This window comes from Phyllobates terribilis, unplaced genomic scaffold (assembly GCF_046119375.1).
Source record: "Phyllobates terribilis strain yellow unplaced genomic scaffold, ASM4611937v1 Scaffold_12__6_contigs__length_324123572, whole genome shotgun sequence".
NCBI classification, from domain to species: Eukaryota; Metazoa; Chordata; class Amphibia; order Anura; family Dendrobatidae; genus Phyllobates; species Phyllobates terribilis.
The window spans coordinates 252,217,767-252,245,555 of record NW_027362772.1 but is presented as its reverse complement, the minus strand read 5'-3'; the positions used below and the strand labels follow the sequence as shown (position 1 = coordinate 252,245,555).

The following is a 27,789-nucleotide window of genomic DNA, read 5'->3' as shown; positions in this document are numbered from 1 at the left end:
CTTTAAATGAGAAGGTGTGTCCAAACTTTTGGTCTGTACTGTATATATGGCAGTACGATGGCTCAGTGTTTAGCACTGTACTCTATATATATATATATATATATATATGGCAGTACAGTGGCTCAGTGGTTAGCACTGTACTATATATATGGCAGTATGGTGGCTCAGTGGTTAGCACTGTACTATATATATATGGCAGCAAGGTGGCTCAGTGGTTAGCACTGTACTATATACAGTATATGGCAGTACAGTGGCTCAGTGTATACCATTGTATTATATATATGGCAGTACGGTGGCTCAGTGGTTAGCACTGTACTATGTATAGGGCAGCATGGTGGCTCAGAAGTTAGTACTGTACTATATAGAGCAGTACGCTGGCTCAGTGGTTAGCACTGTACTATATATAGGGCATTATGGTGGCTCAGTGGTTAGCGCTGTACTATATATGGCAGTGCGCTGGCTCAGTGGTTATGACTGTACTATATATAGGGCAGCATGGTGGCTCAGTGGTTAGCACTGTACTATATATATGGCAGTACGGTCGCTCAGTGGTTAGCATTGTACTATGTATAGGGCAGCCCTTTGGCTCAGTGGTTAGTACTGTGGCTTTGCAATACTGGGGTCCTGGGTTAAAATCCCACCAAGGACAACATCTGCAAGGAGTTTGTATGTTCTCCCCGTGTTTGTGTGGGTTTCCTCCAAGTTCTCCGGTTTCCTCCCACACTCCAAAGACATACTGATAGGGAATCTAGATTGTGAACCCCAATGGGGACAGTGATGGTAATATATGTAAAAGCGCTGCAGAATATTATAGCGCTATTTAAGTATTGCAAAATAATAATAAAACGTCAGACCCCCAGCCATTGGCAAAAAATTGGGTTGCCTTGATTTTTGAATGATTTGGTTATAACTCTGTACTAATTATATAACCACATCACATAAATACCTATATAAATGTTAGACATCTGGAAATTACCATGTATCCTGTCCCTTTTAGGCCTGGTTTGATTTCTATTGACGGGATGCTAAAATGGTAACATTTTCATCATTATGTTAGGGATGCGCTCAGCATCACAGCTGCTTGTATGTTGCTTGAATACATTATGAAAGAGCAGTAATCTGGAGCGCAACACCGTACAAACCATGTTATATCCTCTGTTAGGAGGCCTATGCACTAAGCCGATTTACCGAGAAATGCGTGTAGTCTACAAATGTTACCATCAGCATCTCGGTATTGTATATTTAGAACCTCTATGGGGCTTTGTAACATATTTTTATTTAAAGAAAAGTTTTTATTTGCAAACCGGAAACTGTCAGAAAAATTATTCTTTAGTGTTCTTTTTTATTACTGATTACTTTTGTTGCAAGAATGATTAGAACCGGGGTACCTCATATAGCCCTGATCATTAAAGGGGTTATTCGGGATGAAGAAAAATAGACGAATGAAGGTGTAAAAATGCAGAAAAATAATAAAAGGAGCATTACCCACCTTTTACCACCTCCTTAGGGAAGAGTCAGACAGCTGTATAACTCGGTCGAGGATCGCAACGCAATGCTCGGACTGGCCGGCAATGAAGGTGTAAAAAAGCAAAAAAATAAGAAAAGGAGCATTATACCACCTTTTAACACCCGCCTTAGGGAAGAGTCAGACTGCTGTATAACTCGAACGCAATGCTCGGACTGGCCAGTGGCTCTCCCCACCTGAGTGTGACAGCTGCATAGAAATACAAGCTGTCACACTGGGGTCGAGAGAGCTGACGGCCAGTCCGAACATTGCATTGCGATTCTCGTCTGATTTATACAGCTGTCTGACTCTTCCTTTACACTCCAGCCCCATTGCTTCCCCACAAAAACACATGCTGTCACACTCGGGTCGGTATAGTCGACGGCCAGTCCTAGCATTGTGTTGCGATCCTCGTCCGAGTTATATGACTGTCTGACTCTTCCTTTATACTCCAGCCCCATTGCGCCCCCATGATCTTAGTTAATCTGTCTGCATCGACAACACGTGTGATCAACGCAGCCAGTCACACCGCGGAGTCCAATAATAGGCTGCAGCGGTCATTATACATGCACACAGGCCATAACTGGAATGGAAAAAAATCATTATAAGATCAATCAACAGCAGATGGATATAGCTAAGTGTCATTGTGCTTGAGAGAAACAAATAAAGTAGCAGAAAGGATTCAAAAAAAGTATTCCAAAAATACAGATTTTAATTTTATGACTATATAGCCATTAGAAAAGGGTCCGAATACACAACAAACCTATCTAATGAGTATGGAGTCCTGACTCTGCTCGGATGGTAGATATCAGGGGAAAGGGAAGATCACACATATTAAATTTTAACATGCTCGATCCTTTGATCATCAGTTTGTGAACGACCAAGCAGATCATGTATGGGGGGAAATCTAGAGCGGTATATCAAATGTGCATCAGTTCATTAAATAGAAAATCATGCCACATAATAATATTCACTTTATTTTCATAATCTTAAAGGTTCTCATGTCTGAAAGGCAATTTCCCTCCAAGTTATTGCACTAGCTATGTATGGGTAACCATAGTATGGCCACTGGGGGCGCTGTTCCCTTGTGAATATCTTTTAATGAAATCCTGTGGCGGCTCTTACCTATATATATACAAAGACATGTCGAGAAGTGTTCTGTATGGGTTTAATGGCACACATATTAAAGGAAAAACAGATCTATCTGCTATTTTTTAAGGCTAGATGTGGCCCTGATTAGTTGTGTACTGACTTTTGTGAAACAGATGAGGACCCTTTTACATATATGTGCACTGTGTGTTACTACAGAAGGCCAACATTTATCATTAACATTTCTGAAAGCTCTTAGTATACCATAGACTGACATATAACCTATAACAATATATATATGTATACCCTATGTTATGTATCATGGTACACAGTGAGCACCCAGCCAGCATTAGACATCCACATACTGTATAAAGCTATCAGTTATTATGCCAACATTGTGAAAAATACATCTTATTCTAGTACTTAAATCTCACTACTATGTACAGAAGAATCCTATGTTATAGCGAAGACGTCCCTGCAATTAAGGTCCTGTGATCCCAATATAATAATAAGAAAAGGTAAATGTATACCCTACATGTATAAAGAGCATATCCTCTGTTCTTCTCATTGGTTAAACCATGGCTTGGTGACTTGTATCTATAGGGCTGTCCATACATAGTACATGGGACGATTCCACAATATTATGTGCTGGACATCTGTGAGATGGTTTAGTGAATCCTGCCTTGAGCAGGGGGTTGGACATGATGACCCTGGAGGTCCCCTCCAACTCTAACATTCTATGATTCTATGTCTGAGATGGTTTAGTGAATCCTGCATTGATCAGAGAGGTTGGACACGATGACCCTGGAGGTCCCCTCCAACTCTAACATTCTATGATTCTATGTCTGAGATGGTTTAGTGAATCCTGCATTGATCAGAGAGGTTGGACACGATGACCCTGGAGGTCCCGTCCAGCGCTAACATTCTAAGATTCTATAGCATCGGATGTCACCGCTTCATACAATGAAGTACAACATATATGGGAAGGAAGAATATTTCTGCCACTATAAAATAAAAGAAGAACCAAGTTGTGTCATATTGTGATAGTAACTTGTAAGAGATTAGTGAATCTACGTATTACTAATGTACGATGTATGGCCAATGTCACCCAGACTCCTAAAGTAGAGATCAGCAACCTCTAAGGCCTCAAGTCAAAGAGCAGCTGGACCTACTGGAACTTGTGGTTGTAGAAGAGCTGTCCAGTTTGTGGCTCTTAAGAAAGATATTATTTGGCACAAACTATAATCTTATGTATATAATTTCCTATAGTTTCACAGTGATGATATCCCCATTTCATAGTCATTAGCGCTATAGTCAGAACTGGTGTCGGTCAATCACATATGAATCGCTCTTGTGTTCTTTACATGATCTCACGGTCCCCTCTTAGTAGAAGGGTGCATGAAGGATGGTTGCATAAGATTTTCTGTAATGTAGGCCACTAAGAGGCAGATGATGACCAGCATCACACATATAGACCCCCCTACAGCAGTCATGGCAATGACAATATCCTGCATCCCCACCGGCTCCACACTAAAGTCCACGCATTCTTCTGTAGATGTCCTGTTAGTGAAGAGGGTCTGCAGGCAGATCCTATACCTGACATTGTCATGTACATTGGTTAAGAGGTAGTCCCTACAGTTCACACCTAGCTGGACGGTATCACACTGGAAACGAGTAAAAGTTCCATTCCATGAGCAGTTTATCAGAAACCCTTTAAGGTCAGGAAGGTATGGATCGAACGTCTGCCATTGTAGGAGGACACTGCTGTTTCTTAACACATTGGCGACCAAAGACCTCCCTGACTTGTACAAAATGCATTCTCTTTGGTCACAGCGGAAGTCGCTATCCGTGGTCCTGAAACAAATGCTCTTCTTGTAGTTCTCCTGACCCTCACCAAACACTTTGTAGGGGCAAGTAGATTCATTCGGCAGTAAGTTGTCCTGCTTGCTTTGTCTAGTTATATTCATTGAGGTAGATCCTCTTTTATGGCGTGGAAAGAGTGTAGATATTAAAGATGAAGACCCCAACCCAGAAGAAGAAGAAGTTGATGGTCTGTTCCTCAGGTCTGGATGTCCATGTTTTTGTTGCCAACCGGCCAAAGCAGCCATGGGTCTCCATTCAAAAAGGCAAAGAAGCAGCAAAGACTGGAAGCTCCTGAAGTGTAAATTGATCATGATGACTTGATGAAAAACACAAGTATTCAACAAATCAGGTAGCCCCGGTAATACAAGACTTGACTTCAATGTTCCTTCAAATGAAGGTCACTTTTGATAGATGATGCAGAAGTGATTTTCAATCTGGTATTCCTCTGTAGCTGAAGCAGTCTCTCCATCTCCTATGAGCTGTGGCATCTTCCTGCATCCATGAATGGGGGACAAAATCCAGCAGCTCTCTTTCCGGACGCCAGGCACTGCATGTCGCTCTGACGAGTCTCTTCGAATGCACTGTAGCAGCCACGTTTTGGACATACTAACTTGAAATAGGTCTGCATATCCTCTCGATGTTGGTTGCAAACAGCGTTTTTTTTCTGAGCAGCCTCCTCCTGGTCTCCAATAGAAATGCAGTAGCTCTTAACCCATGCCTATCCTGCCGGCCGTCCTCTACTACAGATCCACTGTACCGTGAGCCTGTCAATGGCCTCAGCAACCGTCTAAAAAACAGCTATTTATTTATAATTAACCTATATGCAATCCAGACCAGGAAGAAGAGCTGCAAGACAATCGATGGCTCCTTGCTCTGAAGACTCTAATGATGAAGTGCAATCTGATTGCAAAAAAAAAAGATCATCTGTCAAGGAGAACGGAGTCAAGAAGGCGAAGAAAGGCAAAGCTTCTATAGGGAAAATATTCTTGCTATCATTACTGTATACTGCGTTATCAATCCAACAAGATTTTCCTTCGATTTTATTAATAGAAGTGAAAAGTAATTCCATCCTAAGTAAATACCTCATCCTGAGAATTGGATTCATTGATTTATCTAGATGTAGAGTATTTATTTATATACAAATAGTTTTCTTTCAATTTTTTTTATATACCAAACAATAAAAGCTCTCAAATATGGCATGCTCTGTTCTTTGCAACATTATTTTGTTAGAAAACTGACATAGAGGGAATAAGATTAAAATAAATTATTTTCATTCCACCCCTAGGTGTGGATTTCATAGATCTTTGTAGATTGTTGTGAATTGATTCGCATAGGGTTGGATGGGGGATGATTAGTTCAGGGATACGTCACTGATTTCATTCAGTATTCTCGTGAAAAGCTGTTTAAATGCTGGAAGGATTCAGAATGAACCTGTAAATCTTACCTCTGCCACCCACACAGAGAGATTGACAGGATTGGCAGCTTTTCTTGTATAAGTTTGCACACAGGGAGAGCTGTCAATCAGTTTGCGTTGTTGATGTTGTAGGACTCAAAGACTGGAAAAATGGAGTAAGACTCAGCTCCAGAATTCCAAAATGACACATAATGGTTCCTGCTGCATGTTCCCACTTCTAGTAGGAAGATCTGCTCTGAAACATAAAAAGGCTGCTGTGAAATATTGTGCAGGTAATCTGTCATTATTACTAGGTGCCTCCTGCTCTGGCTACAGCTCTGGGCACTGCATCCTCCTCCTGCCTCGGCTGGTTTCCCTACTCTCCTACATATCCGCCTGTATTGTCACGCTCGCAGACCTTATAGGCCAGATCAGGTAATGAAACACTGCTTTCATTGGCTGCCTTTTTGCTGTGTCTAAACCTCCTAACAAATCCAGCTCTGCTACATCATTTTGTAACTCTCCTAGACCACTAGCCTTGTTCTACCTGGACTCTATGACTAACCCAGCTCTGCTCACTGCTGGCCAGTTCTGTCTGCACTGTTTGACTAACTCAGCTCTGCTCACTGCTGGCCAGTTCTGCCTGCACTCTGTGACTAACCCAGCTTTTCTCACTGCTGGCCAGTTCTGCCTGCACTCTGTGACTAACCCAGCTCTGCTCACTGCTGGCCAGTTCTGCCTGCACTCTTTGACTAACCAGCTCTGTTACATCACTGGATAGTCAAAGCTCTGTAACAAACTCAGCTATGCTATATTACTGGCAAACCCTGCCTAACCACTGTGCCAGCACGGTCTTGAAAACAGTGAAAAAGTCTGCTATTTTTTATACCGCTGGACCAGTTTTACTTAAGAACTTCCTATGTCAATTAGCTCTGTTTCCTCGTTGCTGAGTCAACTCTGCTACATCACTGTCCAATTCTGCTACAACAAGTGCAATGACTTCTTTACTTAATTGGTTCCCAGGGTTCTAGTTCTGTTCCTTCAGTTGCCACTTCAGTCTCTGGTGTTTTCACTGGATCGCTCTGCACCAATGCCAGCTGTGCTGCTGTAGATTTGCTCATCTAAACAAAAGGCTTTGAGGATCCAACTCACCAGGTGAGGCATAACTTTAGGCTTATTGCATGGGTTTACCTTGCAAGTGCCACCCAGGAGAGGTAAGAACTACAGATGAGCAATTAGATTTGTGATGACCTGGTCCAGCGTCCAGTCCTGTGCTCTGTGGTAACCCGTCTTCACTTCTGTGCCCCTCATCCTTGGCCCTGCATCTTGGATACTTCTGGTGCTCACCAGGCCCTGCGCCATTATGATGTCGGAAGATCTACTAAGCTCCAGTGGTACCCAGACAGCCGGGCTCAGAAGTGAAGAGTGGCTTGTATGGAGAACTGGATTGGATGCCAGACCAGCAGTAATCAAATTGCTCATGCATAGTTGGTACTACAGTTGGTGCAAATTGATTTGCAGTACCTGGTCCATCAGCCACGTCAGTAATATGGTCGTTGGATGAAAGCCCTGAGAATCGCCTCCTGGCATCCATTGCTCTTTTCATGAGTCGGCCTAGTGAGACGTCACATGTGTGTCACACCTCAACAATAAATTCGAATTAGGCTGCCTAATCAAAAGAAGAGCCATGGATGCCGTAAGGTAAGAGGTGGTTCTCGTGACTCCTGTCCAGTGGCCATAGATTACTAACGTGGCTGATGAACCAGGCGCTGTAAATTCATTCACACCAACTCTAGTAGTTACGCTAAAAGTCAATATCTAACCTTTTACTGAGCTTTGTAACATGAACAGGAATAAATGCCAAGCCAGAAACTCAACTACAGTCTCCCTGTTTCTGGGTGTTTACCCCTCATCAGTGTACAGTAGTCTCTGGCTGGCTGAGTATGATGCAATTGAGGCAATGAAGAGGAAATACTGACTTTCCTTAAAGAAACCAACTGAGTATGGAGTCTTATAGACAAAGCTCATTGGAAGAAAAGGATGCAGAATGAAAGATACTGCTCAATAATGATGATGGGTAAAACTCCAAAACAGGCTATCTGTAGCTCATTATAAGGTCAGACAATGACTTATAGAGTAGCCACCTCTCCTAGGTAGCACTTGACAGATAGTTTCTTTTGCTCCATGAGAGTGCTAATTTGTGTAATTTTCTCCCATGGAGCCTTCCTGTTGGACTCCATAGTCAACGGGTCTCTTTAAAGAGACCCAGTACTTCCACCATGTTACATTATGGTGAAAATACAACATTAAAAAACAGAAAGCTATTAGATAAATATGTTCACAATTCATTTTGATCCATAGTCTCCAGATCGTTAATGCAGCTTAAAGCGACCACAAGGTATTGACCTATTGACTAGTATGAGGAATGGTCAATACAAACAATAAAAAACGAAGCTAATTCTGTTGTCTGTCTGCCTTAGAGTGATAAGATGCATTGATCACTGGTTACTGTTCCTTTATACCACTGCTATATAATAGACATTGCTAGGACATAAATATTAATATGGCTTGTGACATTGATGTAGAACCCTTGGTTGTGTCATGTAGCATAGAGTCCAAGTACGCAAAAGAAAAACAAATGTTCTGGTAAAAGAAGTGATTTATTAGACAACTTTTTTATAGATTTTTCCAATCAGCGTACAGAATACATAGGATATCAATGATGATTTTCAGTCCTACAGTGAACATTAGGGAATGGGTTCACTGGAGTTCAAACAACCAATTCTCTACCCTTAAGAGATGGGCATTTAGGTTATTTTTAACACAAAGAAGGGAGAAATAGCCCACTCAGGATTCTCCTCTTCCCTATTTGCTTCAGTCAAGAGCTTTGTCTTCTTCATTTATTAGCACCAATGGACCAGGTTGATACCTATTTATTACAATTGAAGACTTAGGGTTGTGCCCTACAAACTAATATTGGGTGACACTCCAGAGTACTGCATCTCATAGAAAGCCCTTTTGTATTGTATGGAAAAATCTAGTATTTGTGCTGGATACAATGGCTCTTAATTTAGATTATGCTATAATTTTTACTCTCAGCTTTGAGTCAGTAGGAGTCGTACAAAAAGTTCATATTTTGAACAAATATTACTCAACTGTCCTGGATTCAGTGCTGAATCGTGTTCTCTCTGGATGGTCCTGTATCTTCTCTTGTGCATCAGGTTGCTGCAGCAATCAGATGCACACTGATGACATTTCCTTCCTGGGTTATTTCAACCTGGCTCAGGCACTGGTGTCCCGACTGAGTATTCAGGTATCTGGAATTCTACCACTATTTAATACTACATCAGCCAACACTGCTACAACTCTCATATTCCGGACTACATCAGCAATTGCTGTTCTAGTTCTGCTACACCAGTTTGCCCTCTCCTGTGCAACTTGTTACATACTTGTGACTACTTCACCCCGGCTCAGGTGCCCTGCTGTACCAGTGCCACCTGTCCTTGTTGCTTAAGAACAGCTCCTCATGTCCAGGGGCTTTGAGGATCCCCCTGATCAGGTGAGACATATTAGCCACTTCTGGCTAACATAGAAGTGTTCAGTTTAGGGAGAATATATTGTACACTTTTTTAAATTAGTTTGCCACATTTCAGGAAAGTTGCTAGAATTTCTTTACATTGTGTAGGCTTTGGAAGCTACATGAATCTTCAAAAACTGAGAAAAGTGGACTGTGTATAGTGATAAAGTACCTCTACCTGAAAGAGCTGACACCACGAGTGTTTCATGATGATATGGTGCTAACATCAGTCGACAGCCTCTGCATATTGAAGTGTAGTGAAGTACTCGCAGTTCACTTTTCTCTATTTTTCAAGATTCACCTCTGATGTAAGGCTCAGAAGTATGGCAATGTCTAGGCTTTTCTTGCCCATTGTCTCCTGTGAAAAAAACAATCTGTGTGATATGTGAGGCTGTGTGCCCACGATGCGTTTTTTAAGCATTTCCGCAGCGGCAAAAACGCTGCAGAAACACTTAAAAAACGCATGGTAGAAGGCCAAATGCTTCGGAAATTTCCGCTGCGGGTTATCGTTGCGGAAAAAAACGCAGCACTAGCAATTATTTTGCGGAATTGCTACGTTTTCGCCGCCATTGACTTGCATTGAAATGCATGGATTACGCATCACTGTATATGTAGATGCGCATTCCATGCGTTCCAATGTGCGAATGGTACCCAGGTGTGGAGGAGAGGAGACTCTCCTCCAGACCCGGGTACCATAGAACCTGTGAAAAAAAGAATAAAATAAAAAATAAATGTTATACTTACCTTCTGATGGCCCCCGCTGTGCTCGTCCTCCCTTGCCGGCAGCTCGCGGTGGACTGAAGGACTTGTGCTGACATCATAGTCATGTGACGGCAGGTCCTTCAGTGCAGTGTACCGCAAGCTGCCGGCAAGGGAGAACGGAGCGAAGCAAGACTCCGGGGGCCATCAGAAGGTAAGTATAGATTTATTTTTTTATTTTTTTTCAAACATTCTTTAAGGTCACACTATATAAATCCATGCCGTTTGCATGGATTTATATATTGTGACCAAGTTGACAAGCACTTTCCAAGTGATGCTAAAATCGCTTGGAAACCGCTTGTCAACCCGCATGCGGAAATGCAAGTGAAGAACGCTTCACATCCGCATGTCCCTGGCAGGAAAAACGCATGTACAATCCGCATGCGTTTTTTCTGCCAGGGAGATGCAGAAACGCTCAGGAAAAAATCCTGAGCATTTCTGCATCGTGGGCACATAGCCTGACTGAACTTTTCTATGCAATAACAAAAGTTAAAATGATATATACAGTAGTGTTCAAAATAATAGCAGTGTGTTCAAAAACACGAGTTAAGCACAAAATCTTTATACTAGTTTTTATTTCTGTGCATTGGGAATATTGCACACTGTTTTCTAATTCAAAACATGAAGAGAAATGTATATAATTTTAACTACTTTACAGAAAATAACAAAAAATGAACATTTGGCTGTTCAAAAAAATAGCAGTGTTTGCATTTGTCTTTAGAAACTCACAATATGTACTCTTTTTTTGAGGATTTAGCATTCCTGTGAATCACTAACCTAATATTTAGTTGTATACCTACAGTTTTTTAGAACTGCTTCACATCTATGTTGCATAGAGTCAACCAACTTCTGGCCCCTGTCAGCTGTTATTCCAGCCCGGGATGCTTTGACTACATCCCACAATTTTTTGGCAATTGATGCTTTGCTTCAGAAATGGCATTTTTGATGTCACCCCACAAGTGTTCTATCGGATTAAGGTTCGGGGATTGGACTGACCTCTCCATAACCTCAATTTGGTTGGACTGGAACCAAGATTTACTGGTGTGTTTAGGGTCGTTGTCTTGTTGAAACAACCATTTCAAGGGCATATCCTCTTCAGCGTAAGGCAACATGACTTCTTCAAGTATTTTAATATATGCAAACTGGACCATGATCCCTGGTATGCAGTAAATGGGTCCGGCATCATAATAAGAGTAACATGGCGATATCATGATGCTTGCACCACGATGCTCAATATCTTCAGAGTGTACTGTGGCTTGAATGCAGAGTTTGAGGGTCGTTTGACGAACTGTCTGCGGCCCTTGGACCCAAAAAGAACACTTTTACTTTCATCAGTCTATAAAATGTTTCTCCATTTCTCTTTAGGCCAGTTGATGTATTCTTTGGCAAATTGTACCTGCTTCTGTACATGTCTTTTTTTTTAACAGTGGGACTTTGCGGGGACTTCTTGATAAGAGATTAGCTTCACACAGGCATCTTCTAACTGTCACAGTGCTCACAGGTATCTTGAGACTGTCTTTGATCATCCTGGAGCTGATCATTGGCTGAGCCTTTGCCATTCTGGCTATTCTTCCATCCATTCGAATAGTAGTCTTCCGTGTTCTTCCACGGCTCTCTGGTTTTGCTTTCCATTTTAAAGCACTGGAGATCATTTTAGCTGAACAGCCTATAATTGTCTGCACTTCTTTATAAGTTTTACCCTCCTCAATCAACTTTTTAATCAAAGTACGCTGTTCTTCTGAATAATGTCTCGAACGACCCATATTTCTCAGGCTTTCAAGGAGAAATGCATGTACAACATGTGCTGGCTTCATCCTTATATAAGGGCCACCTGATTCACACCAGTTTCTTCAAAGAATGATTGACCACACTAATTGAACTCCACACTGCTATTATATTAAACACCCCCGTACAATTAATTATTCAAATACACAGATTCAAAAACCTGTAGATCATGAATGCGGAGTCTGTTGGTTTTCTTAGCATCTACTGCAGCAACTGGTAAATGGTTTGACATGTGGTAATATAATTTATACCAAAAACAGTCATTAATCTGGTTAGTCATATTGGACTGCTATTATGTTCAACACTACTGTACCACCCTGACGTAGATAAAATTGACAATCTTTCAGCCTCCATCAGGTAAATGAAAACCTATGAATACATTTTATGTTGGGAGCTTTCTAGGGTACACAGCAAATATAGCGCTCAAGTGCTATGTGAACAGAGCTGAATCTCGACATGTGGCATAAACTATTCTTTATGCATATCCATAGAGCATCCTGTATGGAAAGTTGTGTAGGTAAAGATGTATGCAATGTGCCCATATATACTGCTATTAAAAAGCTAATGCAGATGCAGTCCCTGTAATTAAAAGGAACCTAATTCATGCTGCCTGAACTGCAGTTCTTGTGATAAAGGGAATCCTATAGGTGATTCATGCTGCCCGAACTGCGAGCAGCATGATTCAGAGACCAATTCCATTATTGCTGCTGGATACAGTGCATTGTGAAAGTATTTGGCCCCCTTGAACTTTTCGACCTTTTGCCACATTTCTGGCTTCAAACATAAAGATATAAAATTCTAATTTTTTGGGGAAGAATCAACAACAAGTGGGACACAATCGTGAAGTGGAACGAAATTTATTGGATATTTTAAACTTTTTAAACAAATTTAAAACTGAAAAGTGGGGCGTGCAATATTATTCGGCCCCCTTGAGTTAATACTTTGTAGCGCCACCTTTTGCTGCGATTACAGCTGCAAGTCGCTTGGGGTATGTCTCTATCAGTTTTGCACATCGAGAGGCTGAAATTCTTGCCCATTCTTCCTTGCAAAACAGCTCGAGCTCATTGAGGTTGGATGGAGGGCAAAGTATGATTTTTACCGAGTTCTGCAATTAGATTTTTGCAAATTGCATTCCAGTTTCAGACTGGTTGACCTACCGTATTGTCTCAAAATCGGGCCATGAAAGTTGATACTGCCAGGAGAAACCTTCCGCTTCCTCAAGGTCAGCCAGGTTTGTGATGAAACTGTTCTTGCAGTTATTATATTATTTATACTCTGTCATTTAATCATCCTGGATATAGCTGCAGATGTGAACTTCCTGGCACAACCTTGCAGGGAAATGCTAGCAATGTATGCAATCTCTCGTAATAAAATACTAAGTGATAAAGAAGGGTACATGAAGGTGGACGTCTAGTCATCGCTAACCGCACTGCTACGCATTGCAGCGTCCTTGGCCATAGATTAGAGCCACGTTAAGTCAGGAATATAGGTCATTATGTAACTGAATAATAATGTTATATCATCCAAAGGAAAGAAAACATTTTTTCAGAAGACAATAGGTTTGGTTGGATATGCGGAAACTCAACGGAGCTGCAAAGCAAGAATCCTCTTAAGTAAGAAATCCTCTTATGAGGATCCTTGCCATATAATTGGAGAAAATAAGCTCCTTTGCAGAAATACTTTGATGTCTGCTTGTATTCATTTGCAGTTCATGTAGATTTTTCTAGAAAGGTGTTCATAGATTACATTGCACCTTCCAAGCACCTTCTAAGCACCTTTTCTACCTAACCCAATTTTCCCTGTTTCAAACTCACATTCCCTTTGTCACTTTGATAAAAACGAAATTGTCTGTTGAATGTTAGTCATTATTGGCCAAAACAGCGGTTCAAAAATGCCGAGGATCAGGAGGATCATTTTTCTGCCAACGTTCTTCACGCATAAAAGATCTATAGGACAAAAACGTTAAAAAACACAACTGATGTATTTCCAGATCTGACACTGTATTATCGGGAGTCAAAAACGAGCGTTAGTTATACTTTACCAAATAAACATTAATTATGGTTGTAATGTGTTCATTTTCATCACCTTTCTTGTGTATGGGCTTTAGGAACAGTATTTAGTAGGCTGGTGTCATATGTCATTTGGTCACGTACTACCAAAAATACTTGTGCTTTAGGCTACACTCCTGATTGCTGACAATTTCTGCAAGTTTTTTGGATTTGTTACAGAAGCACAAGTGAAAGAGAACTGAACAAATATGCAAGTGTGAACTGTGCCAACATGTTTAATTTCTGCCTATTTCCACCTATGGGCAAAAAAACACTACGTGTACAAATACATTGAAATAAGCTGTTTACTTAAGAAAAAAATAGAAATGTGCATTGAAAATGGCTGTATAAAAAATAGAAATGTGAATAAAACTATTTAAATGCATTGTTATATATTATTTTTTTCCTGCATTAGAATACATGTAGGTGATTTGGTGCAGGTATCCACAGCAAAGTCCTTGTTGAGGGGTTCAAAATGATATTTTCATAATCGGGCATACATAGGAATCATGGGGTCCCATAGCAGAAATTCTAATTGGGCCCACCACCCCCCTCAAAAAAATGTAAATAATTGTCGGGGTCACAGAAGAGCAGATCTCACAACTTTCCAGCCTTTACATAGTAATTTTCCTCCTGCTGAAGTCCTAGATCCCTCTTTCATTGCCCCATAAAGTATGATGCCAACAAAAGTGTCCCCCAAACCCAGTATGATACCCCCATGGTGAATGCCTCCACATGCGCAGTATAATGACCCTACTGTACCCCAGATCAACTCCCAAGGCAAAGTATAGTGACCCCAACACAGTATGATCCCCCAACTGTGACCCCCTAGAGAGGATGGTACGTAATAAGTGACGTTGTTATACATAATAAAAGATGAAACTATATAACTAAGGATGTCGCTATACATATTAAGTGAGTACACTATATACTAAGGGACTGTGCTATACATAATACGGCTACATTCCAGTATTTGTGTGCAGTGTCGGTGTGCTGACCGATTTTACAGAAGCATTGATCATGTCCTATTCTAATCCTCAAAATCGGATCAGAACATTCTCTGACCCTCACGGATCTCATTCTCAGATTCGTGATTTTCATGGATGTGTGAATGGATCTATAAAACTGCACGAGTCCGTGAACCATCCGATAAAAAAATCTGGCAGCACACGGACATTTCACACAAATGTGAGAATGCAGCCTAAGGGATTTTGCAGATAACATTATCACAGTGCAGATACAGAATAATATTTACATCCAGGCACTTACCGCTAACGTCTCATCTGATCAGAGTCGGTTTCTGCTGCTTCTTCTCCATCTGGTCAGACCTTCATGTCGACATCTCCCAGTCACGACTCGTCTTGTCACGATGATCTCCAGCCTAGAAAATAACAAGGTCACATATATTGTATACATACATGTGTCTCCCCCGCACTGCGCCCCTGAATACAGATATGTACCCCACCATTAATATACTATTAGCCACTTAGTAATCAAAATATAAAGTGATAAGCAACACTGTGGCCCCCATGAACTATAATCTCAAATAATATCAATTATTCAGTCTCTGTGACTCTCCCCAATTAACTGTAAGGCTATGTGCACATGGAAAATATACAAGGCTTTACAGTACAAGCAAAGTGAAACCCCCGTCAGTGCTCTCTCCCAGCACCCCCATCATTACTCTCTCCCAGCACCCCCATCATTGCTCTATCCTAGCACATCCCATCATTGCTCTCTCCCAGCATCTCCATCATTGCTCTTCCAGCACCCCCATCATTGCTCTCTCCAAGCACCTCTATCATTGCTCTCCCAGCACCCCCATCATTGCTCTGTCCCAGCACCTTCATCATTGCTCTCCCCCAGCACCCCCATCATTGCACTCTCCCAGCACCCCCGTCATTGCTCTCTCCCAGCACCCCCGTCATTGCTCTCTCCGAGCACCCTCATCATTGCTCTCTCCCAGCAACCCCCGTCATTGCTCTCCCAGCCCCCCATTATTACTCTCTCCCAGCACCTCCATCATTTCTCTTTCCAAGCACCCCCGTCATTGTTCTCCCAGCAACCCATCATTGCTCTCCCCATCCCCATCACTGTTCTCCCCAGCCCCACCATCCCCATCATTGCTCTCCCCAGCCCCATCACTCTTCTCCCCAGCCCCACCATCCCCATCATTGCTCTCCCTAGCCCCATCACTGCTCTCCCCAGCCCCACCATCCCCATCATTGCTCTCCCCAGCCCCATCATTGCTCTCCGCAGCCCCATCAGTCCCATCATTGGCTCTCCCCAGCCCCATAATTGCTCTCCCCATCCCCACCATCCCCATCATTGCTCTCCCCAGCTCCATCAGCCCCATCATCGCTCTCCTCAGCCCCATCATTGCTCTCCTCAGCCCCATCATTGCTCTCCACAGCCCCACCATCCCCATCATTGCTCTCCCCAGCCCCATCATTGCTCTCCCCACCCTCATCATTGCTCTCCCCATCCCCACTATCCCGATCATTGCTCTTCCCAGCCCCACCATCCCCATCATTGCTCTCCCCAGTCCCACCATTGCTCTCTCTAGCCCCATTATTGCTCTCCCCAGCCCCATCATTGTTTTCCGCAGCCCCATCATTGCTCTCCCCAGCCCCACCATTGCTCTCATCAGCCCCATTATTGCTCTCCCCAGCCCCATTATTGCTCTCCCCAGCCCCACCATTGCTCTCCCCAGCCCCATTATTGCTCTCCCCAGCCCCATTATTGCTCTCCCCAGCCCCACCATTGCTCTCCCCAGCCCCATCAGCCCCATTATTGTTCTCCCCTGCCCCACCATCCCCATCATTGCTCTCACCCACCTCCCCTCCCCAGCATTTCAGTAAAAATAAAAAAAACATTTACCTCTGCCCATTTCCCCGCAGCATCCTTGTTGTCTGCAGCTTCTTCCCTCACACAGGCCCGCGCTGCATGATGACGTTATCAAGCAGTGCGTGCCTGTGTGAGGGAGGAAGCGGCGGGCAGGAAGCAGAGGACGGATCTCTGCAGCTCTGCTGCCATTCTCTCCTGTCGCGTGGCTTGCCGCCATTGGTGGTACGCCACTGTTCATAATCTCATCTATTTAGGCTTGGCACCTACAGAGCTCTCTGCCAAGCACTATGTTGGGATGTCTGTTAGAATCCCTGAAAAACAGGATACCGACGGAGCCAGTCACTATGGACACTGGCCTCCATTCTGGCAGTGGTCGTCTTTTTCAGACATGCAAAAAAATGTGGTCTGCCATGTTTTTGTGAATGTGTGAAAAAGATGAACACTGCCAGGACGAAAGTCAAACAGTGTCCAAAGTGACTTAGTTGAATGGCTACGTCAGGATCCTTTTTTAAGGGATTCCAACAGAAATCCCGATTGTAGCGTTTGGCGGAGTGTGTAAGCCTAGCCTTAGCTGGTACTGTATTATGCCTCCTTGACATGTTTGTGTATCCAGTATGTGTGGTATCCATTTTGTTCACAGATACCATATTATGGGTCCGTGAAAAACACATACAGCACACGGATGACATCAGTGTACCGTCCGTGTCTAACATTGCAAAGGATGGAAGAAGCTTTGTAATTTATTCCTTTCTTTAGTCATACCGAAAAAACACTGATGTTAAAAACGGACACACTGATCCAAAACACTGGTGCCTCCGGAACCGTTTTTTCACACGCGTGTTTAAAGACGGATGTGTGATGGAGGCCTTATATTGTGGAGTTTCCATATGCAAATCTATGTGAAAAATCCGTACTGTGTGCATTTAACATAATGTGAACCTTTAATACAGAAGTGTGATTTAGCCCTGAAATATTAGTAAGATGGGCAGCACGGTGGTTCTGTTTTGCAGCGCTGGGGTCATGGGTTCACATCCTACCAAGGAGTTTGTATGTTCTCTCCATGTTTGCGTGGGTTTCCTCTTGGTTCTCTGGTTTTCTCCCACACTCTAAAGACATACTGATAGGGAATGTAGATTGTGAGCCCCAATGGGGACAGTGATGATAATGTTTGTGAAGCGCTACAGAATGAAGTGAATAAAATAAATACTTTGACAGAGGACAAGAATTCCAAAATTTTTATTTACTAGTATTTTTTTTTTTTTAGTTTTGGTGGAAAACTATCATTTTCTTCATAAACATCCAAAGTGCATCCATATCAAAGGTCGTCTGCAGTCTTGCGTCTGCAATGAATACCTAGTCGCTGGTACGTCTACTGCACTCTAGGGTCAATAATGATGAAAAGACCAGGTTGCCATAGTTTCTTTGACAAGCACCGAGTCTGGATTACTCACCACTTCCTAGAAAAACGTACCCCCGCTTTTGTGTGACTTGCACTTGGAAGGTTGTGAATCAGCGTGTGCCGTCGTCCACGCACGCCCCAGGTGAGTGTCTTCAGCGTAGGCTTATTTCATTCAGCTGCCTCCAGTCTATATGCCATGGCACGTCTTGTTGAAACGTGATAATACCGGCACCTTCCTTCCCTCTAGGAATCATTTTTACGTCTCCTCCACGCTCGCCTTACAAAGGGCTCATCTGTATGCTTTCCGCACAAGACTGGCAGATCAAGAACACACTGAGCTTTTCTGAATATATTAGCTAGAGAGAAGAGCATGCTTATGCACAAGGATCCATCGTTCATTCCCATGTATCACACTGTGAAATAAATATTTACACAAGAACTATACAAAAATGTAAAACAAAGAATCCGTTATTTAGAAAACAATTGATACAACATGTAATTACGTAATCCGGAGCTGGTTTCTGGCCCCCGTCGTTCTTTCCTTGGGGTAGTCAAGAGTGGAATTCCTGCTTGGAAAAATTGATGTGTATTCCCAGCCAAGTTCCTACATAAAAGTAGTAAAATCAGTTTTGTTTTTTTAAATTATTGTGACCATCAGATGCATATACTATGACTAACTCATCTTTTGCAGCACTTTTCTGAAATTGTCAAACATATGACCCTAAAGCATGCCATATAATTGCATATTTTGCTTTTTGATTTCTTTATACTTTCCCATGATGCTACACAAAGAAGCAGTGTGTTTCAGGTATGCATTAAAATACATCCACAGGTGTGTCTCTAATTAACTCAGATGTTGCCAAAAAACCTATCAGAAGCTTCCAAACACATGACCTCATCATATGGTCAGTCCAGAATTGTTTAAAAGCATAATAATCTTAGTGTATGTAAACTTTTGACTTTGTAGTAAGTAATAAAAATGCCTTAAAACATTCTCTCTCTCTCTTTCTTCTGGCATTTGGCAAATATTAAAAATGATGGTAATCCTAATTGACCTAAAACGGGAAAGGTTTATTCTGATTTCATGTCAGATATTGAGAAAAACACGTATATGTGTCTGTTTATATAGTGTATGGAAACTTCTGGTTTCAACTGTATGTTAATCGCAGGGAAAAACATAGTGGTCTGAAGCTGTTTGAGCCTGGAAAGTAATTGCTTACAAAACAGCATAACTAGGAAATGTCTCCATAGGGGATCTGGAAAAACCTTATTAAATGCAGCCAAAATCTATGTGGGGTCACAATTACAACCTGGAAAATTAAATTTGTTTTAATAAAATATGTACCAAGAAAGAAATACGTTAATTAGGTAAAATAAGTGGATTAAAATGATGCATCACAAAATGACATAATATGAGAGTTTCTGCTAAATAGTCATCTGTAAAAAAAAATAAATTGTAGAAAAAAATTATATACAGTACAGACTTTTGCTTTGATGACTGCTTTGCACACTCTTGGCATTCTCTTGATGAGCTTCAAGAGGTAGTCACCGGAAATGGTCTTCCAACTATCTTGAAGGAGTTCCCAGAGATGCTTAGCACTTGTTGGCCCTTTTGCCTTCACTCTGCGGTCCAGCTCACCCCAAACCATCTCGATTGGGTTCAGGTCTGGTGACTGTGGAGGCCAGGTCATCTGGCGTAGCACCCCATCACTCTCCTTCTTGGTCAAATAGCCCTTACACAGCGTGGAGGTGTGTTTGGGGTCATTTTCCTGTTGAAAAATAAATGATGGTCCAACTAAACGCAAACCGGATGGAATAGCATGCCTCTGCAAGATGCTGTGGTAGCCATGCTGGTTCAGTATGCCTTCAATTTTGAATAAATCCCCAACAGTGTCACCAGCAAAGCACCCCCACACCATGACACCTCCTCCTCCATGCTTCACGGTGGGAACCAGGCATGTAGAGTCCATTCGTTCACCTTTTCTGCGTCGCACAAAGACACGGTGGTTGGAACCAAAGATCTCAAATTTGGACTCATCAGACCAAAGCACAGATTTCCACTGGTCTAATGTCCATTCCTTGTGTTCTTTAGCCCAAACAAGTCTCTTCTGCTTGTTGCCTGTCCTTAGCAGTGGTTTCCTAGCAGCTATTTTACCATGAAGGCATGCTGCACAAAGTCTCCTCTTAACAGTTGTTGAAGAGATGTGTCTGCTGCTAGAACTGTGTGTGGCATTGACCTGGTCTCTAATCTGAGCTGCTGTTAACCTGCGATTTCTGAGGCTGGTGACTCGGATAAACTTATCTTCAGAAGCAGAGGTGACTCTTGGTCTTCCTTTCCTGGGTCAGTCCTCATGTGAGCTACTTTCTTTGTAGCGCTTGATGGTTTTCACAACTGCACTTGGGGACACTTTCAAAGTTTTCCCAATTTTTCGGACTGACTGACCTTCATTTCTTAAAGTAATGATGGCCACTCATTTTTCTTTACTTAGCTGCTTTTTTCTTGCCATAATACAAATTCTAACAGTCTATTCAGTAGGACTATCAGCTGTGTATCCACCAGACTTCTGCACAACACAACTGATGGTCCCAACCCCATTTATAAGGCAAGAAATCCCACTTATTAAACCTGACAGGGCACACCTGTGAAGTGAAAACCATTTCCGGTGACTACCTCTTGAAGCTCATCAAGAGAATGCCAAGAGTGTGCAAAGCAGTCATCAAAGCAAAAGGTGGCTACTTTGAAGAACCTACAATATAAGACATATTTTCAGTTGTTTCACACTTTTTTATTACGTATATAATTCCACATGTGTTAATTCATAGTTTTGATGCCTTCAGTGTGAATGTACAATTTTCATAGTCATGAAAATACGGAAACATCTTTAAATGAGAAGGTGTGTCCAAACTTTTGGTCTGTACTGTATATATACAGTATATATATATATTTTTTTGTGACAGTCACTTGTGTGATATACGAGGGGAGTTATGTGTCGCTCAGGTTGCTCTTCTTTGTGAACTGCAACCTACTAAATTTCTGCCAGCATGTTATATGCTGAGAGTTAACTTTCTTAAAGGGTGTGGTTTTATGGGAATGGCAGAGGGTGGGAAGCCATTCCCCCTACCTCCCCTCAGGGTGTGGCGGAGCAGGGTTAAATGCTCAGTCATTTTTGTTTCCTGGCGGCAGTGTGTGGTCTGGAGAGGGAAGTCTCCAGGCTGTGCTGGGTTGAAGCCAGAGAGCAACACCGGAGGACTGGTGCTGCTGGGACTTCACTGTGCTACCTGCAGCAGGCAGAGCCTCGCTGGCTAAAGGACTCTGTTATGCTTTATCTTTTGTTTTCCCGTTAACCCCGAGAGGGACTGTTCATTTTTATGGGATGCTGCTGGAGATTATGCCGCACAATAAACTCGCAGGAAGTTTACCCGAACCGTGAGTCCTGTGTCTGCCTCCGGAGAGCCGAGCAAGTCGCTTTACCACAATATATATATATATAATTACAATTTATCATTAGATGTTATTCTATGTAAAAATTCTGTGTCACAAAATTAGTTCAGTGACACAGTAGTAGGTTGTAAAATATATATAAAGGGATCCACGCCACTCCAAAAGTATAGTGCCACCGGAAAATAGACAGCCGTGTGACCACACGCCAGACCCATTACACATGAATTCACCTCTCTTAAGATTTATCTTAGATGAGTACCTGTGACAGATAACCTTGACAAAGGCCATTAGGCCAAAACGTTGGATATTATCTGTCTCATTATTTTGGGCTAAATAAATTCACTTACTTCAAATATTGCCTATTTGTGCCGACAGTAGTAGGTTCTATCATGAAATTACATATAACATTTTGGCACAGAGAATACCATTTTATGGTCCAGAAGGTCATTCTATGACACAGGTCACTAACTGATGGCGCAAAATAATTCTGCCTTAAAGCGTTGCTGTAGTTTCAGGTTGACTCTACAGAATAAGGCGTTACTCTTGTGTACTTAAGGATTGACACTGTTTCTGGCCTTTATATGACAAGTATCCTACATTTTTTCATCAGTTTTTCCATCTGCAATTTTCCCATACAAATTGCAGAGAAATGAAGGATTCTTGCTCCCCAGCCTCTGTTTAGCACACCCTCAGAGGCAGCAGCAGCGTCGAGAACATAAGACTACATTATTGAGCAGTATACACACATGGTCAAAATTGTTGGTACTCCTCGTTTAATGAAAGAAAAACCCACAATGGTCACAGAAATAGCTTGAATCTAACAAAAGTAATAATAAATTAAAAATCTATGAAAATGAACAAATGAAAGTCAGACATTGCTTTTCAACCCTGCTTCCACAGAATTAAAAAAAAAAAAAAATGAAACTCATGAAATAGGCCTGGACAGAAATGATGGTACTCTGAAAATAATGTGACAAAAGGGACATGTTAAATCAAGTTGTGTCCACTGATTAGCATCACAGGTGTCTACAATCTTGTAATCAGTCAGTGGGCCTGTATATAGGGCTACAGATACTCACTGTGCTGTTTGGTGACATGGTGTGTAATACACTCAACATGGACCAGAGGAAGCAAAAGAAAGAGTTGTCTCAGAAGATTAGAAAGAAAATTATAGACAAACATGTTAAAGGTAAAGTTTATAAGACCATCTCCAAGAAGCTTGATGTTCCTGTGACTACAGTTGCACATATTATTCAGAAATTTAAGTTCCATGGGACTGTAGCCAACCTCCCTGGATGTGGCCACAGGAGGAAAATTCATGACAAATCAAAGACACGGATAATATTAATGGTAACAAAAGAGCCCAGGATAACTTCTAAAGAGATTAAAGGTGAACTTCAAGCTCAAGGAACATAAGTGTCAGATCGCACCATGCGTCGTTGTTTGATCCAAAGTGGACTTCATGGGAGACGACCAAGGAGAACACCACTGTTGAAAAAAAATCATAAAAAAGCCAGACTGGAATTTGCCAAACTACATGTTGACAAGCCACAAAGCTTCTGGGAAGTTTTGGCAAGGCACATCAGCTCTATGTTCACAGATGGAAAAATGAAGCATATCAAGAAAAGAACACTGTCCCTACTGTGAAACATGGAGTCGGCTCTGTTATGTTCTGGGGCTGCTTTGCTGCATCTGGCACAGGGTGTCTTGAATCTGTGCAGGGTACAATGAAATCTCAAGACTATCAAAGGATTCTAGAGAGAAATGTGCTGCCCAGTGTCAGAAAGCTTGGTCTCAGCCGCAGGTCATGGGTCTTGCAACAGGATAATGACCCAAAACATACAGCTAAAAACACCCAAGAATGGCTAAGAGGAAAACATTGGACTATTCTGAAGTGGCTTCTATGAGTCCTGACCTAAATCCTATTGAGCATCATTGGAAAGAGCTGAAACATGCCGTCTGGAAAAGGCAACCTTCAAACACGAGACAACTGGAGCAGTTTGCTCATGAGGAGTGGGCCAAAATACCTATCGAGAGGTGCAGAAGTCTCATTGACAGTTACAGGAATCGTTTGATTGCAGTGATTGCCTCAAAAGGTTGTTCAACAAAATATTAAGTTAAGAAGAACCATCATTTCTGTCCAGGCCTTTTTCATGAGTTTAATTTTTTTTTTAAATCTGTGGAAGCAGGGTTGAAAAGCAATGTCTGACTTTCATTTGTTCATTTTCATAGATTTTTAATTTAGTATTATTTTTGTCAGATTCAAGTTATTTCTGTGACCATTGTGGGTTTTTCTTTCATTAAACGAGGGGTACCAACAATTTTGACCATGTGTGTACCTGTGAATCCAGCTCTGGGCGAGAAGAAACACTTACTAGAAAGCAGCAGCAGGTTGTGTGTGTCTCTGCCTCTCTCTGCTCTTTCCTCCACCTCTCTTGAGCAGGCAGTCTATCTTGTATTGAGCAAGACAAACTTTAGCTGTGTTTCCTGAGTTAATGATGAGTTCATTAGGCAGAGGAGAAATGGCGCATAAGTGGAGAAAGTAATATATGTTATAGGAAAAATATGCTTCTAAGTTTATTATATTTGCTTATAGTTTAGGTATAAATTCGCGCTGACAGTAGTGAGGCGGATTCGAGAGGGAGGATTAAAAAATTGTTTCTTTATTGGACCATAGGTTAAAAGATTTTTTAAAATAGTAGTACAATACAGAAGCTGTGTATTGGTATTTAGACAGCGTAAAAACAATATTTAAAAAACAATAAATAGTCAAATACAGGTTAATATTATAAGTTAATAATACAGGCTATCAATACAGTTCGGTGCTCTTGGGGTTCTTTAGAGTACGATGATGCTTTTGGGTGGCTAGGTGGTGTGACTGCGCAGACCTAGTAAGAGAAACAAATAGAGGGGGTAGTTAGGTCTAGTAGGAGGGTAGTAGCGCAGTATTTGTGTTCTTAAGATTACCTGGTGAGATGCAAGGGCGTATCTCTTCAGGACAGATGGTTATAATCTGGTTGGTTCACTCTAGTGGTATCTAAAATAGAGGATGGGTGGTTATAGTAAGGCAGATATGTGTTGAGAGGTAGGTGGAGTATTGAGTTACCTGTTATTGGATAGGAGATGGACACGTTGCCGGGGGCTGGCTGTGCAGGTGTCCTCGAGGGCTGTTGTCCTTATAGATGAGGTTCCTATAGGGTTATCTGTGGAAGGACAGTGTATTAATCGACTGGTGTAAACTTAAGGTATTGAAGTTGAAGGGTACTTAGGAGTCACCTGGTTGGAGGATCCTTGTGGGGCTCCTCGGCTTGTGCTTAAGGACTAGAGGTCGATCTAATTTTTCAAGTGTCCATATTGCCACGTGGTGTGGTCTGATAGAGCAAAGCCGGATCAGGAGTGTAGACAACGTTCTATGGAAAAGGGTGTGACAGTATAAGCAGGGATACTGATTGTGATGCTGTCAGATGGTGGTCTGACGTATAGAACTACTCACCCTTTTTAGTGGATGTATATGGTTCAGATGGAGCTGTATAGCCTAGTAGGGATGATGTTGGCTTGGAGGGTGATTGCTGTCCTAATGGGTGCAGCAGAGGTCTCTGGCTGAGTTAGAGAGAAGTCTAGGTAACAGCCAAGTCCTGAAGAGACAAGTGTACTGGTGTGAGTAGAGGTACAGGTTATGATATCTGTCATGTGTGGCCCGGTTTACTAGGTACTCACAGGATGTGGATAGGTCGTGTTAGGCTCTGATAGAGCTTTACCGTCTTGTAGTTTGACAGTGGTGGCTGTCCTGGTGAGGAAGATGCAACAGGAGGCTCTGGCTGGAAGGGTGGTAGCACAGTGTAAGAGGTTACTTACAGTTAGAAGGTCTGCGTGTCCAGGGCCAAAACTACGTGATACTCACAGTCCAGGAGTTCAGTCTGGGTGTGCAGAGGTCCGGAGCGAGAGTGGAGTCCCGGCCGGTGACTGCCGCAGGCTCGCGTACTTCTGGGTTGGGAGGGGATGCGCTCCCTGCAGAGAGCGCGCGAGAGGTTCTGGATGACGCGGCGTCACGTGGTGCAAGGAGTGCACGAGGTACGGAGGCCTGAGAGCGCCTCCTTAGCTAGTTAGGGACAGATTCCAACGCATTTCAACAGCTGCGGCTGTCTTCATCAGGGATAGTCCTAGCTAGCTACGTGCTGTCTTTATATACCTTTGAGATGATGGGATAATTGAGGTCTGCCTGTCAGTCATTAAAGGCAAACAACTCAATTTCGCAGTTCAGTCCCTTTGGTCTTAGAGTGTTTAATTTGAATATCCATTCGCTCTCCTTTATAGACATACTCTTAATAAAATCTCCTTGTCTCCAGTGTCTATGTATTGTCTGTCTGCCTGTCACTTTAACCCCTTTGATAGATCCATTATGCTTCTCCATAAAGTGTTTAGATAATGGGTGGCCAGTGTACTTATGTTTAATGTTCCGTAGGTGTTCATTTATTCTGGTATTCATAGGTCGTTTTGTTCTACCTACGTACATTTTTCCACATGGACATAGTAACCCGTAAATAACCCCTGTGGTGGTACAGGTTATGAAATCTGTAATGGGATATGACTCTTCCTGGTGGCTAACCATATTTTGTTTTTGTGTTAATATTGATTTGCACATTTTGCATGGGAAAAAGCCTTTTATCCTCTGCTGAAATGGGGTATATGGTTCATTTCTAGCTTTGTTATTTTTTACAGTGGGTGCTATAATTGACCCTAGATTGCGTGCTTTCCTGAATATGAATCTAGGTCTAGTGGTCACCTGGTCCCCTATTATTTTGTCATCTTTTAATGTGTACCAGTGTCTTTCCACGATTTTCCTAAAGAGATGGGTATTTGCACAGTATGGTGTAATGATGGGGATATCTATGTTGTATTTGTTTTTGTCTTGTTTTGGTTTGTTTGTGGTGGACACACTGAGGAGGCTTTCTCATGGTATAGCTGCTGTTTTTTGAGCTGTGTTATGGAGAAATTGGGCGTTATACCCCTTTCCAGGAGTTTTTTTTGTTAGTTGCTCTGCTTCTGTGTTGAAATCTTTAGGTTTTGAACAGTTTCTATGTAGTCTCAGATATTGACTGCGGGGGACATTCAGAAGCCAATTTGGAAGATGGCTGCTATCCATTGGAATATATCCATTTGCATCGGTAGGTTTATGGTAGGTGCGGGTTTGAATATGATTGTCCTCAATGTATATGTTGAGGTCAAGGAAATTTATTGTCGTGGTACTAGTAGACGATGTGAACTCCAGGAAGAAGTCATTTTTATTTATTTGTTGTAGGAATATGTTTAGAGAGGATTGGTCACCTGACCAGATAAAAAGAATATCGTCTATGAATCTCCGCCAGAGGACCAAGTTCGTCTGTAGGATGCCTCCAGGGTGGATGGCTAATGATTCCCATCTGCCAACATATAGGTTGGCGTAGCTGGGCGCGAACCTAGTACCCATGGTGGTGCCCCACTGCTGGGAGTAGTAGTTCCCCTCGTATAGAAAATAGTTATGTGTGAGAATGAAGTGCATACATTCAGCAATGAACGCACTTTGTTCTGGGGGCATATTTTGTTGAAGAAAATGGCGGGAGGCCTCACATCCTTTTTTATGTTGGATGTTGGAGTATAGGGATGTTATATCCATTGTGCCTAGAATGTAGTGTTTCTGCCACGGAATATCATTTAATATCTGGATGGTGTGTTTACTATCCTTTAAGTGGGAAGGTAGGGTCGGGACTAAATCTTGTAGGTGGTGGTCAACTAACCTAGAAAGGTTAGCTGTCAGGCATTGGATACCGGAGATAACTGGTCTCCCTGGGGTTTTTTTTTGGTCCTTATGTATTTTGGGGAGATGGTAGAATGCGGCTAATCTAGGGTGTTGGATATTGACATAATCATATTCATTCTTATTGTGGAATCCTTCATGGAGTCCTGTTTTGGTTAGGGTTTGTAGCTCTTCTTGGTATGTTTTTGTTGGATCTGAGGGGATAATCTGATAGGTTCTGGAGTCACTCAAGAGTCTGAGTGATTCTTTGTGGTAATATTCTTGGTCTAGGATCACTATCCCACCTCCT

General features: G+C 42.2%; 1 protein-coding gene and 1 long non-coding RNA gene across 5 annotated transcripts; both read right to left on the bottom strand.

Moving 5' to 3' along the window:
* Positions 1–2,249: 2,249 nt before the first annotated feature.
* On the bottom strand, positions 2,250–5,268 carry FNDC10 (fibronectin type III domain containing 10). Its single transcript, XM_073655250.1, has one exon. It carries the CDS (start codon positions 4,765–4,767, stop codon positions 3,964–3,966), a length of 804 nt encoding a protein of 267 aa, XP_073511351.1. The 5' UTR covers positions 4,768–5,268; the 3' UTR covers positions 2,250–3,963.
* A 19,219-nt stretch (positions 5,269–24,487) lies between these two features.
* Positions 24,488–26,908, bottom strand: LOC141171571 (uncharacterized). Of its 4 annotated transcripts, XR_012252344.1 has the most exons (7): positions 25,608–26,908; positions 25,424–25,524; positions 25,200–25,341; positions 24,983–25,116; positions 24,813–24,909; positions 24,674–24,743; positions 24,506–24,594 (listed from the first exon to the last, which is right to left on the bottom strand). It is a non-coding gene; the product is annotated as an uncharacterized lncRNA (long non-coding RNA). The 4 variants fall into 4 exon arrangements; XR_012252342.1 differs by having other exon boundaries at positions 24,488–24,909; XR_012252343.1 differs by having other exon boundaries at positions 24,674–25,116.
* Between the last annotated feature and the right edge of the window lie 881 nt (positions 26,909–27,789).